Source organism: Mustelus asterias, chromosome 29 (genome assembly GCF_964213995.1).
Source record: "Mustelus asterias chromosome 29, sMusAst1.hap1.1, whole genome shotgun sequence".
Classification (NCBI taxonomy): Eukaryota; Metazoa; Chordata; class Chondrichthyes; order Carcharhiniformes; family Triakidae; genus Mustelus; species Mustelus asterias.
In genome coordinates this window covers 313,380-327,807 of record NC_135829.1, presented here as the reverse complement: position 1 = coordinate 327,807, position 14,428 = coordinate 313,380, and the positions used below count along the sequence as shown (strand labels likewise).

Genomic DNA, 14,428 nt, shown 5'->3' with positions numbered 1-14,428 from the left:
ACAGTAACCAATTGTTATGAAATCTATTCATTATATGTCTATGTGTGCTATGTTACAATCTCCACAGCTTGTAGTCTGTGGAGGTTGTAACATTTAAAGTACAAGATGTTCCCTTGCGTGTTAGATTTGTTCCTGCCTGGTACAGAGTAGGACCCTCTTGGAGTGTTGGAATAGGTCACCAGATCCATTCAAGGGTCAGCGAGGAGCACTTTTTGGGGGTTAGTTTTGTAGTCAGCCAGGAAATGTCACAGAGTTGAGGGCCAAACTGAGGGACAGGAAAAGGTCCAAGTTAAGTTAAGAAGTATGAAAAGGGCTACAGGTTTTAAATGAATTTGGCTCAAGAGAAACCTGGAAGATCCACAAAGGTAGCCAAATGTTGGTGACTCTGAGCTGTGGGCTGCTGTGGCAGAAGTACTTCTTTGGAACTGTGATGTTCAGCTTGGTGTGGCTAAAGAGTTGAAATTGTACTGTGAGCTAGTGCTTGAGTGTATTCGGAAGTCAAAGGGAATATAATTTCAGAAAGTAAAACCCTGTGAAGTGGGCCGTAGTTTAAGTAATCTGAGCTGGAGCAGCTTTTGGAGAGAATTTCAAACTGAGATCTTCAAAGGTGAAGATTGGAAAACCAAATAAGAAAGATGAAGTTTCAATGAAATTGGTTGGTTCACAATGTGACTATCGTTTGGGTGGTTTGTTGAGAAATCATGTAATTGGGTTTGGTCACATTTGGAATTTATTCTGTAGTGTGGTGTGTCATCATAGTTTGCCTGTTAATTCACATCTACCTTCTACTTTCCTGAAAGTTAGAGTATAAGATAGATATTGTAAATTGTTTATCTTTCTAAGCTTGTCTAGTTAAATTGATTTTTGTTTGTTCAAAGCCTGTGGAATCTTGTAGTTTTATTCTGTTAGTAAGCATCTTAAATCTTAAACTTTGTCTACTTTAAATAAAGCATCTCCCCCCACAACCTGTGGTCCAGCCAAAGGTTGTGACACATAACATTTCTATTACTCTGAATTACTTTTTGGAGTGTCCCAGAACTGCTCAGCATTTGACCTGCATTTGGGATCTATTCTTAATTGCTCTTGGGAAGGTTGTGGTGAGTTGCCTTCTTGAACCACTTGAGTTCACCTGATGTAGGTACAGCCACAGTGCTTTTAGGAAGTCAGTATGAGAATTTTCAGTGACAGTGAATAAATAATAATGAAGTGAATTATAACCACTATCCCCACTGGAGACTTCCCTAGGTCAAGCAGTCCCTCACTTGAATTCAAAATAGCTCCTTCACATAGACACTTACTTTGGACCTGAGAAGATGAACTACTTCTGCCACAAGGAAGATGACTGTCAAGAGGTATTACCTTCTTTAAGATAGCCTGTTAAATAATTAATAAGCCAGGTTATAATGACCCAGATATTATGAGGGTTGGGGTTGTGGTGGGGTCTCTTCAAAATATTGTATCTTCCCGCTTTCCGAAAATACAAGAAAGGTGTGTTCTTAAAACTGCTTATAGAGGAACTATGAAAGACATTTTATTTTGCGGACTTATTTACAAATTTATTAAAGAACCATTTTACCTGCAATACACTTTAAAGTAGATATGTACATCGCTACATTAATGACAATAAAAAGATAAAAAATATAGGCTGAAACTTTCAGGCTGCTAACGCTAGTAGGATCTTCTGGTCCCGCTGACACAACCATGGGAGCAGAACATCCCACCAACAGTGCGCTGCCTCTTGCCGCGTGAAAGACTCCACAGGGAGGTCAGAGAACCCTGTCCAGTGTCTTAGTTCTTAGTGAGTGAAAAAGACTTTAAAATACTATGTTACAGTTATTGATATCCATCAAATAATGAAAGTAATATATTACCTTAAATTGCCAAGTGTTTCAGTTGCCGGCCAGCTGGATACAAAAAGTGATCTATGTTACTATATCAAACCTCTCAACCCCTGGAGAAATATTGGAGGGCTCCCAACGCATGAAAGCCTTCTACGATACCTCTGATTTTTTAAAAGCGAGAAACCGTATGTTTATACCCCTCTGAAATGGATTGCAGCATCGTGAGCAACTATGCGTGCTGCCTCTTTGATTAAACTCCTCTTTTAATTAGTCCTTATAATTCACTGATTGTTTAATTGTTAAAGATGTTCTTATGTTATTATTGCTGAAATCAGATCGCTTTTTTTATTTGTGGGACATGGGCGTCGCTGGCTAGCCAGCATTTATTGCCCACCCCCCAGTTGCCCTTGAGAAGGTAATGGTGAGCTGCCTTCTTGAATTGCTGCAGTCCATGTGGTGTAGATACACCCTGTTAGGGAGGGAATTCCAGGATTTTGACTCAGTGACTGCGAAGGAACGGCGATATATTTCCAAGTCTGGATGATGACTGGCTTGGAGGGGAACTTGCAGGTGGTGGTGTTCCCATGTATCTGCTGCTCTTGTCCTTCTAGATGGAAGTGGTTGTGCATTTGGAAGGTGCTGTCTAAGGATCTTTGGTGGCTAATGTGTTCTTGTAATATGTTCTAATGTAATTCCTGATTTCTTCCAGTTGCTGCCATATTTTCATAAAGTAATTTTAAACATTCGATGGAGAGATTTTTAAGTTTCCTTCTTCTCCAGGTTAGACAGAGCTGCATTCCTTCAATATTTTGTAACAGGCTATCTGATGATGTGCAATTCTAATTTGCTAAGCTAAATTCTAGGGATATCTTCTTAATAGATAATGGCAATGGTACCAAGCTGTATCATCATTAATCTTCCCTAAGTTTCTGTGCTAGTGAATAAAGCAATTAAGCTTATCTCTATTTCCAAAAAAGGATAAAGGCTGATACGATTCAGCAAGCTTGACTGGAAAAGAACATAGTTTATTACAGAATGCAAAATAAAACCACTACCGTGGTGTACACACACCAGTCCCTGCCTGGGACTACAGTTCAGCAGGCCCAGCCCTGGGCCTGCCTTATAAAAGGCTCAGGTAATGAGTTCCAGCTGGGCAGGCCACTGCCTGTTACCAGGGAAACTCATACTCGGTGAACACCATGGGGAGATCAATCATTGATTCCCCAGGGGCCTCGTGGAGGTTATCACTGAGACCTGGTAGATGGAATGAATTAGGTAACGTCTAATTCTAAGGCTGGTACTGCCCGTTCTGCCGATGAGGGTTTTTGGGTAAAATGGCTGTCTGTTAACCTGTATCTATTTTCTCAACTCCAAAGTATATTATCCTAAATATATATGAATTCTATCCATTTATTTGGGTATTTCTGTCACAGTGGTATACACTCAAGTTGGGATTGTATGTTGCTTGGAGGGGAAGTTGCAGGTGGTAGTGTTCCCGTGCACCTGCTGTTCTTGACCTTCTAAATGGTAGAGGTTATGGGTTTGGAAGATACTGCTGAAAGAAGCTTGGCAAGATGCTACAGTGCATCTTGCACATGGTACACATTGCTGCCTCTGTGCATCAGTGGTGGAGGGAATGAAGGTTTAAGGCTGGGGATGTTTTACTAAACAAGTGGGATGTTGGCCTATATTGCGAAGGGGATAGAATATAAAAGCAGGGATGTCTTGATGCACCTGTACAGGGCATTGGTGAGGCCGCAGCTGGAATACTGTGCGCAGTATTGGTCCCCTTATATGAGGAAGGATATATTGGCATTGGAGGGAGTGCAGAGAAGGTTCACCAGGTTGATACCGGAGATGAGGGGTTTGGATTATGAGGAGAGGCTGAGGAGATTGGGTTTGTACTCGTTGGAGTTTAGAAGGATGAGGGGGGATCTTATGGAGACTTATAAGATAATGCGGGGGCTGGATAGGGTGGAGGCGGAGAGATTCTTTCCACTTAGTAAAGAAGATAAAACTAGAGGACACAGCCTCAAAATAAAGGGGGGTCGGTTTAAGACAGAGTTGAGGAGGAACTTCTTCTCCCAGAGGGTGGTGAATCTCTGGAATTCTCTGCCCACTGAGGTGGTGGAGGCTACCTCGCTGAATATGTTTAAAGCGCGGATGGGTGGATTCCTGATCGGTAAGGGAATTAAGGGTTATGGGGATCAGGCGGGTAAGTGGTACTGATCCACGTCAGATCAGCCATGATCTTATTGAATGGCGGGGCAGGCTCGAGGGGCTAGATGGCCTACTCCTGCTCCTATTTCTTATGTTCTTATATTCTTATGTTCTAAGTGGGCTGCTTTGTCCTTGATGGTGTTGAGCTTTGATTTATGTTGCCCCTAACCAAGAAAATGAAGAATATTCTATCATTTGTGCCTTCTCAATGTTGAAGAGGCTTTGGGTAGTCAGGAAATTAGTTACTTCTCACAGAATTCCCAGCCTCTAACCTGCTCTTGTAATCACAGTATTTATATAGCTGGGGAAGTTAAGTTTTTGGGCAATGGTAACCCCAGGATTTTGATGCTGGGGGATTCAGTGACAGTAATACAGACTTTAAAAAAAACTTTCATGGGATATGGGCATTGCTGGCAATTTTTGTTACCCTCGAGAGGGTGGTGATGAGCCACCTTCTTGAACTACCACAGCCCATCTGGTACGAGTACTCTCACAGTGCTTGTAGGAAGGAAGCTTCAGGATTTTGAGCCAGCAACAGTGAAGGAATAGTGATAAAGTTCCACGTCAGGATGATGTGTAAATTGGAGGGATCTCTCAGTTGGTGGAGTTCCCATGGACCTGCTGCCCATGTTCTGCCTGCTGAATGCAGATCAATTTGGCTTTGCCTTAACAGCGCAGAAAGAAAATGAATTTGTTCTGAATTTGGATCGCATGCTGTGATACAGTGCATGGTCTGTGCTCTGATATAGCCCTGTACGCATTGAGATTAGGTCCATAGCTGCACTATATACTCTAAGCTTCAAACCTTAGCTGCGTTGTATGCTTTGGGCATTAGATTCCTCATTGCACTGCACATTCTGGGGCTAGATCTAGTGCTGCACAGTACCCCTTTGGGATTCAATCCAGTGCTGTACTACATTCTCTGGATATGTACCATATGCTCCAGGGTTTGACCCGTTGCTGCATTGCATACTCTGGCGTTAGATACAGTGCAGTATTGTATGCCCTGGGGTTAGATACAGTGCAGTATTGTATGCCCTGGGGTTAGATACAGTGCAGTACTGTATGCCCTGGGGTTAGATACTGTGCAGTATTTTATGCTCTGTGGGTAGATACAGTGCAGTACTGTATGTCCTGGGGTTAGATACAGTGCAGTACTGTATACCCTGGGGTTAGATACAGTGCAGTACTGTATGTCCTGGGGTTAGATACAGTGCAGTACTGTATACCCTGGGGTTAGATACAGTGCAGTACTGTATGCCCTGGGGTTAGATACAGTGCAGTACTGTATGTCCTGGGGTTAGATACAATGCAGTATTGTATGCCCTGGGGTTAGATACAATGCAGTATTGTATGCCCTGGGGTTAGATACAATGCAGTATTGTATGCCCTGGGGTTAGATACAATGCAGTATTGTATGCCCTGGGGTTAGATACAATGCAGTACTGTATGCCCTGGGGTTAGATACTGTGCAGTACTGTATGCCCTGGGGTTAGATACAATGCAGTACTGTATGCCCTGGGGTTAGATACTGTGCAGTATTTTATGCTCTGTGGGTAGATACAGTGCAGTATTGTATGTCCTGGGGTTAGATACAATGCAGTATTGTATGCTTTGGGATTAGACTCAGTTTTGTATTGTACAGTATGGAGCTCAATCTGGTGCTGTTTTGCACCTTCTGAAGCTCGATCCAGTTCTGCACTTACATTCTGTGGCTGGATCTTGCTGTGACTCAGTATGCTGCAGGGTTAAAACTGGTACTGCACAGTGAACTCTGGGGTCCAAATGCTGCACAATATTCTTTGGGTTAAATGTTGCATTTTTGGATTAGATCTGGTGCTGCACTACTAAAATTTAACAAACAGTGCAAATCTATCCTAATCTGATATCTAGAATGTTAAAATGGAGGGAAAATGACTGCAATCTTGGGCTTGCGGTGTCTTTTGTTAATTTGGTAATCTAATTTGGGGATACAATAATCTGTAGGTTACAGAAAGCAGAGTATTTAGTGGTATTTTCTACATAGTCTTTGCACAGCTTGGGGAAAAAATAATGACAAAAATACGAATGATAAAATTGTATGTGTATTTGCAGGTCTCCTGATGGGATTCTGACCTGTGCAGTGCAAGGACTGTCCATCGCAGACTCTCACTTGGCCGAGCTGGAAGGGGACACCCTGCATTTGTACGGGTTTGGTGCACTGGAATCCCTGGATCGCAGCTGGAGTGTTCAAACAGCTGGGACTGTCACAACTGTCTCTTTCATGTTCATAGACTTTGATGAGATTGTCACAGTGTTGCCACGATTGAGGATTAAATTTCCAAATATTTTGGTAAGAATATTCCACGGTTATTTCATTGATGTTCCCAAGTGAATGATAAGGTTTTAGAACTAGAAGTTTAAGTTTTGAAAAAATGTTCTATTAGTATTGGACACATTTGGCCGTCAGTTTTCATGGCCGCTCTGCAGTGGATGGATCATTCTTGTGAGTTACAAGAATCAGCAAAGGCTGACACACAAGGCTGGGTTTAATGCAGCCTATCTGGCAGGAAGCATCTTGGCTGAGCCCACTTAATCATGGAAGAGACTGTGGGCGGGATTTTACCATTGCTTTACGCCCGTTTTGCAGTGGGAGAATGCTGTTAAATCGGGAGTAAAGCGGCTAGCGTGAATGGCGCTGGTTTTTGCGACCAGTGGGATTTTACGGCAGCTGGATTTTCGGCACGGTCAGCCTCTCGCTGGAAGTGGGCGAGAGGCTGGTTAATTTACTAAAATTATTTAAATTTTCATTAAAATGTGCTTAGTGAGCCTGGCGCTCAGTTGTCCATGCTCGCTTGCCTTTATAGCCTCGCCGGGAGAGGTTCTCTCTGGTGAAGAAAACACCTGCTTCCCATAAACGGGGAACAGTCGTGTTGGCCTCGCCGATGAAACTGGAGGCCATTGAGGCCCCCCGGGGAGGCTGAGGGCAAGGAGGGGGTGCCCCTTGGGCAGTGCCTGGCACCTTGGGATTGCCAGCATGGCACCTGGGCAATGCCCACTGGGAAGTGCTGGGGTAGGGCCAGTGTGGGGCCTGCGGGGGGGCAGTGCCAAGGAGTGGGCTTGTGGGTGGGTGAGGTCTGTGGGGGGCAGGGCTTGTGGGTGGGCTCTGTGGGGGGCAGTGCCAGGAGGTGGCATAGAATCCCTACTGTGCAGAAGTACGCCATTTGGCCCATTGAATCTGCAACTCTCCAAAAGAGAATCTTATCCAGCAGATAACTTAAAAATAACAAGGCCTCACAAATGACAATACAATAATGACTAGATAATCCACTTTCTTCAATGTTGTCAGGAATAGTGCCAGGGATTTAGTGACAATATGGTACAACTACATCAGTAAGGAATTGTGAACAGTGCAGATTTCAACAGATAACGTACATAGGGCAAGAAGCTATGTGCACCCTACAGTAACCAAAACAATGTCTGAGAATATGCTCAGTAATGCTTCATAGTGTATTGAAGCTTGGATTAACATTCTACAATGTTATATAATCCTGTAAAATGAGATTGGATTTTAAAGGATCTTAAAAGTAGCCTATTTCTCCCAGGTGTGTCACTGCTGCTGTAAAATGAACTACAATTAGCTGAACTCCAGGAGAATAGTTCAGGACAATGTTAGAAGCTGCTTGACGCTGGTATTTGCTGAAGCTGGCATCTCAATTTCTAGAGGCCCACTGAGTCTGTGGCTTGGACATTCTTCTGAGAGTGGTGCACAGTTTGCTCTCTCCCATTGGCACATAGGGGGCTGGCATTAATGCCCCATCTGTGGTGTTTGGCCAAGCAGGGGCCATGGCCGGTCCTGAACCTGTTGCGGGTGGAACACTCTTTCCTTGGAAGGTTGAAACCAGAAATCAAAGAGTGAGGGTAAATGGGGGCTTTTCTGGTTGGTGATCAATGACTTGTGGTGTGCCTCAGGAATCAGTGTTGGGACCACAATTCTTTACAATTTACGTAGATGGTTTGGAGTTGGGGACCAAGTGTAGTGTGTCAAGAATTGCAGATGACATTAAGATGAGTGGTAGAGCAAAATGTGAAGAGGACGCTGAAACTCTGCAGGATATAGATAGTCTAAGTGAGTGGGCAAGGGTCTGGCAGATGGAGTACAATGTTGGTAAATGTGAGGTCATCCATTTTGGTAGGAATAACACCAAAATGGACTATTATTTAAATGGTAAAAAATTGCAGCATGCTGCTGTGCAGAGGGACCTGGGTGTCCTTGTGCTAGAATCACAAGGAGTTGGTTTGCAGGTGCAGCAGGTAATTAAGAAGGCAAATGGAATTTTGTCCTTCATTGCGAGAGGAATGGAGTTTAAAAACAGGGAGGTTATGGTGCAGCTATATAAGACCACACCTGGAGTACTGTATATAGTTTTGGTCTCCTTACTTGAGAAGGGATATACTGGCACTGGAGGGGGTGCAGAGGAGATTCAGCAGGTTGATTATGGAGTTAAGAGGGTTGGCTCATGAGGAGAGACTGAGTAGACTGGGGCTAAACTCATTGGAATTTAGAAGAATGAGGGGGGGATCTTATAGAAATATATAAAATGATGAAGGGAATAGATAAAATAGAAGCAGGGAGGTTGTTTCCACTGGCAGGTGAAACCAGAACTGGGGGGGGCATGGCCTCAAAATAAGGAGGAGCAAATTTAGGACTGAGTTGAGGAGAACTTCTTCACCCAAAGGGTTGTGAATCTGTGGAGTTCCCTGCCCAGTGAAGCAGTTGAGGCTACCTCGTTGAATGCTTTTAAGGCAACGATAGATAGATTTTTGAAGAGTAAAGGAAATAAGGGTTATGGTGAGCAGGCGGGTAAGTGGAGCTGAGTCCATGAAAAGATCAGTCATGATCTTATTGAATGGCGGAACAGGCTCGAGGGGCCAAATGGCCTACTCCTGCTCCTAGTTCTTATGTCCTTATTAAGTTGTTGGATTGGGTTTGAGACCAGGTACTTGGTTGTTGTGTCCAATGATTCCCATTCATTTGTCCAGGTGGAATTTGCATTGAAGTCCTGTGTGGAAGCGTTTTTCCAGGACAACCTTCTTGATGGGAATACTTAGGGTGCGCTGAATAGATCAGCATGAAGTGGCAGTGGGGGGGCATTGAGAACGTTTTCTATCATTTTGTGGGTTGTTGCAAGTTGGTGGACATGTGGAGGAGTGTAGTTTGCCAGGAAAGGGAACCAAGGGAGTGGTGTTGAGTATAGTGTTCCAGTAATGATTGTGTGTGCGTGCGTGTGCATGCGTATGTACGTACCTATGGGGTCAATTCCAGGTTTTGGTGTGGTGATGACTTTTGCTATCTGCCATTACTCTGCCATGGTGTTGATCTTTCTGACCATCAAGTAAAACTGGGTTTGCCAGGCAAGAGCTTGGGGCCCAGGTGTTTAATAAATCCTGGTGTGATATTGTCATATCCTGCTGTCTTGTCACATCTCAAGCCCTATAACTTCTTTAGTTCTGCAACCTCAAAGGGAGCAGGGCTGATGTTTTCTCTGTGTTGCTGATAGTGCTGTCTTAGTTCGCCCTGGATGTTTCTTTTGGTGTTTTTGACCAGGGGTGCCTTAGCTATGGCAAGTAGATGGCTGGAGACATGGTCGAGAGTAACTGAGGGGTGGTTTTACGTGGGTGGCTTTTGGGCTGTACCAAGGCGATGGACAGAACTTCCTGCTGGAGTGTGTGAAGTTTAGCTCTGCTATGGTTTTCTCCCACTTGGTGCGGTGTGCAGCGTTGAGGGACATGATCATAAAATCAGTTTAACACAGAACAGTACAGCACAGGAAACAGGCCCTTCGGCCCTCCAAGCCTGTGCCGCTCCTTGGTCCAACTAGACCAATCATTTGCATCCCTCCATTCCCAGGCTGCTCATGTGACTATCCAGGTAAGTCTTAAACGATGTCAGCGTGCCTGCCTCCACCACCCTACTTGGCAGCGCATTCCAGGCCCCCACCACCCTCTGTGTAAAAAACGTCCCTCTGATGTCTGAGTTATACTTCGCCCCTCTCAGCTTGAGCCCGTGACCCCTCGTGATCGTCACCTCCGACCTGGGAAAAAGCTTCCCACTGTTCACCCTATCTATACCCTTCATAATCTTGTATACCTCTATTAGATCTCCCCTCATTCTCCGTCTTTCCAAGGAGAACAACCCCAGTCTACCCAATCTCTCTTCATAGCTAAGACCCTCCATACCAGGCAACATCCTGGTAAACCTTCTCTGCACTCTCTCCAATGCCTCCACGTCCTTCTGGTAGTGTGGTGACCAGAACTGGACGCAGTACTCCAAATGTGGCCTAACCAGCGTTCTATACAGCTGCATCATCAGACTCCAGCTTTTATACTCTATACCCCGTCCTATAAAGGCAAGCATACCATATGCCTTCTTCACCACCTTCTCCACCTGTGTTGCCACCTTCAAGGATTTGTGGACTTGCACACCTAGGTCCCTCTGTGTTTCTATACTCCTGATGACTCTGCCATTTATTGTATAACTCCTCCCTACATTATTTCTCCCAAAATGCATCACTTCGCATTTATCCGGATTAAACTCCATCTGCCACCTCTCCGCCCAATTTTCCAGCCTATCTATATCCTGCTGTATTGCCCGACAATGCTCTTCGCTATCCGCAATTCCAGCCATCTTCGTGTCATCCGCAAATTTGCTGATTACACCAGTTACACCTTCTTCCAAATCATTTATATATATCACAAATAGCAGAGGTCCCAGTACAGAGCCCTGCGGAACACAGACCTCCAGCCGGAAAAAGACCCTTCGACCACTACCCTCTGTCTCCTATGGCCAAGCCAGTTCTCCACCCATCTAGCCACTTCTCCTTGTATCCCATGAGCCTTAACCTTCTTAACCAACCTGCCATGTGGGACTTTGTCAAATGCCTTACTGAAATCCATATAGACGACATCCACGGCCCTTCCTTCATCAACCGTTTTTGTCACTTCCTCAAAAAACTCCACCAAATTTGTTAGGCACGACCTCCCTCTTACAAAACCATGCTGTCTGTCACTAATGAGATTGTTTCGTTCTAAATGCACATACATCCTGTCTCTAAGAATCCTCTCCAACAACTTCCCTACCACGGACGTCAAGCTCACCGGCCTATAATTTCCCGGGTTATCCCTGCTACCCTTCTTAAACAACGGGACCACATTCGCTATCCTCCAATCCTCAGGGACCTCACCCGTGTCCAAAGGACAGAGTTGAGGAGCAACTTCTTCTCTCAGAGGGTGGTGAATCTCTGGAATTCTCTGCCCACTGAAGTGGTGGAGGCTACCTCGTTGAATATGTTTAAATCACGGATAGATGGATTCCTGATCGGTAAGGGAATTAGGGGTTATAGGGATCAGGTGGGTAAGTGGAACTGATCCACTTCAGATCAGGGCGGCACGGTAGCACAGTGGTTGGGCGGCACGGTAGCACAGTGGTTAGCACTGCTGCTTCACAGCTCCGGGGTCCTGGGTTCGATTCCCGGCTCGGGTCACTGTCTGTGTGGAGTTTGCACATTCTCCTCGTGTCTGCGTGGGTTTCCTCCGGGTGCTCCGGTTTCCTCCCACAGTCCAAAGATGTGCGGGTTAGGTTGATTGGCCAGGTTAAAAATTGCCCCTTAGAGTCCTGGGATGTGTAGGTTAGAGGGATTAGCGGGTAAATATGTGGGGGTAGGGCCTGGGTGGGATTGTGGTCGGTGCAGACTCGATGGGCCGAATGGCCTCCTTCTGCACTGTAGGGTTTCTATGATCAGCCATGATCTTATTGAATGGCGGGGCAGGCTCAAGGGGCTAGATGGCCTACTCCTGCTCCTATTTCTTATGTTCTTATAAAATGCTGGAAGTACTCCCTCCTCAGAGAGGCAATGGCAAAGTGGTATTGTCACTGGACTAGAAATCCAGAGAGCCGGGTTCAAATCCCACCATGGCAGATGTTGAAATTTGAATTCAATAAAAATCTGGAATTAAAAGTCTAATGATGACCATGAAACCATTGTCAATTGGCATAAAAACCCATCTGGTTCACTAATGCCCTTTAGGGAAGGAAATCTGCTGTCCTTACCTGGTCTGGCCTACATGTGACTCGAGATCCACAGCAATGTGATTGACTCTTGACTGATCCTCTGAAATAGCCAAGCAAGCCACCCAGTTCAAGATCAATTAGGAATGAGCAATAAATGCTGTCCTTGGCGGCACACATCGTGTGAAAAAATAAAAAAAGCTAGTCTGTGGACACACTTCTGAACTTTGGTCAGAACTATTTGTAAAGTCTCAAAAGCCCTCTTTCCTTTCTCCATGGTAGTGTTATGTAGATCCAGAGATTCTGCATACATGTTAAAGATGGATAGAGATTGTAGAGACTCCAATGTTCTTTCCATCACATGGCTGATCAGGAATCTCCTGCTATTATCACAGGCTATTGGTGTGTTTTCAAAGTATTTACAGATTGATACTCAATGTATTTATTTAGCTATGTTATGAATGTATCTTCATTGGCCATGAAATCCTGTGGTGAGACTTGAGTCCACAACTTCTGGTCAGAGGCAAGGATGTTACCCACTGTGTCACAAGACCTCCCTTATGTTGCTAAGTTTTTCCAACATTTTTGTTTTAGATTCCATTATCAGTCAGCTCTTAGTGATCTTGTACCTAAATTTGCATCCAACATACTTGTTTTATTTTTGTTTTGACAGCACTTAAAGTTCCAAGATACGAATCTTCACAAATTGCAGCAGTTTAATGCTCTGGCTCTGGGCCGCCGGTTAGACCAACTCACTGTTAGTTCTCAGGGGAACCCAGTAGTGAACTTCAGCCTCTGGAAATACTATGTCCTCTTCAGGCTCAACCATTTCTGTCTCCAAAAAATAAACGACATGGAGGTAAGCATGTTAAACACCAGAATTCCATTGAATAGATTGAATTTTGCTTTAGTTGCTTTGCTAGATTCAACACATAACCTATGTAATTTGTGTTTGGATAATAATTAACTAAACATGTCCAGTGCTGCATTGGAAGTGCATGATGTGCATTACAGAATTCTACTTCAAATAGTATTTTAATTTTTATTGAAGTTAATATCCAATCACACAGCACAGGAGGAGGTCATTTGTCTGATTGTGCCTGTGCCAGCTCTTTATAAGAGCCGTCCAATTTTGTTCCATTCTACATAGAACATAGAACATTACAGCGCAGTACAGGCCCTTCGGCCCTCGATGTTGTGCCGTCCAGTGAAACCAATCTAAAGCCCCTCTAATCTACACTATTCCTATATCATCCATATGTTTATCCAATAACCATTTGAATGCTCTTAAGAATTCTCTTGCTCTTTCCCCTCCGTTCTGCATTTTTCCCTTTCCAAATATTTATAAAATTCCATTTTGAAAGTTACAATTAAATCTTCCTTCTCACCATCATCCAGTGTATTCCCAATCATAATTCAGTTTTTAAAAGAATTCTCATCTCTCCTCTGCTTCTTTGCCAGTTGCCTTAAATCTGTATCTTGTGGTTACCAACCTCCTGAGAATAGGAACAAATTCTCCTTATTTACTACAATATATCACACCTCTCAAAGTTTTACCGACTCCATTGAATGTACTCTTAACCTTCTCTGTTCCAATGAGGTCAATCTCAGCTTTTCTAATCTCCCTATGCATCTGAAGTTGCTCATCCTGCCACCTTTCTCATCAATCTTGCAGTGTAATAATCCTTTGTAATATCCTCTGTGAACTGCACCAGTCTCTTGCATTGCAATATTGGGACAAGCTGCGACAGCCGGAACTCTGATACTGAGTCTGGTTCTACAGCGCAAAAGGGTGGGATGAAGAAGAGGAGAGCAGTAGTGATAGGGGACTCAATGGTCAGAGGTACAGACAGGAGGTTCTGTGGTCGGGACAGAGACTCCCGCATGGTTTGTTGCCTCCCAGTGCCAAGGTCAGGGCTGTCTCTGATCGCGTGCACAGCGTTCTAAAGTGGGAAGGTGATCAGCCAGATGTCGTGGTACATATCGGTACCAATGACGTGGGAAGGAAGAGTGAGGAGGTCCTAAAGAGTGAGTACAAAGAGCTTGGAAGGAAGTTAAAAAGCAGGACCCCGAGGGTAGTAATCTCAGGATTGCTACCTGAGCCACATGCCAGTGAGGGCAGGAGTAGGATGCTTGGGCGGATGAACACGTGGCTGAGGGACTGGTGCAGGGGGCAGGGTTTCCAATTCTTGGATCATTGGGACCTCTTCTGGGGCAGGTGGGACCTGTACAAGAGAGACAGGTTACACCTAAACTACAAGGGGACCAATATACTTGCAGGGAGATTTGCTAGTGTTACTGGGGAGCGTTTAAACTAGAT

At 44.5% G+C, this 14,428-nt stretch overlaps 1 protein-coding gene across 4 annotated transcripts in view; it reads left to right on the top strand.

The window, feature by feature from the left end:
• lrrc49 (leucine rich repeat containing 49) overlaps positions 1–14,428 on the top strand; it is a 240,418-nt gene that overhangs the window by 186,717 nt on the left and 39,273 nt on the right. For all 4 annotated transcript variants that reach the window (XM_078199863.1, XM_078199861.1, XM_078199862.1 and 1 more), the window contains 2 exons: positions 6,156–6,393; positions 12,782–12,967. In XM_078199863.1, coding sequence (XP_078055989.1) covers positions 6,156–6,393; positions 12,782–12,967 — 424 coding nt within the window. The remainder of the gene's footprint in view (positions 1–6,155; positions 6,394–12,781; positions 12,968–14,428) is intronic.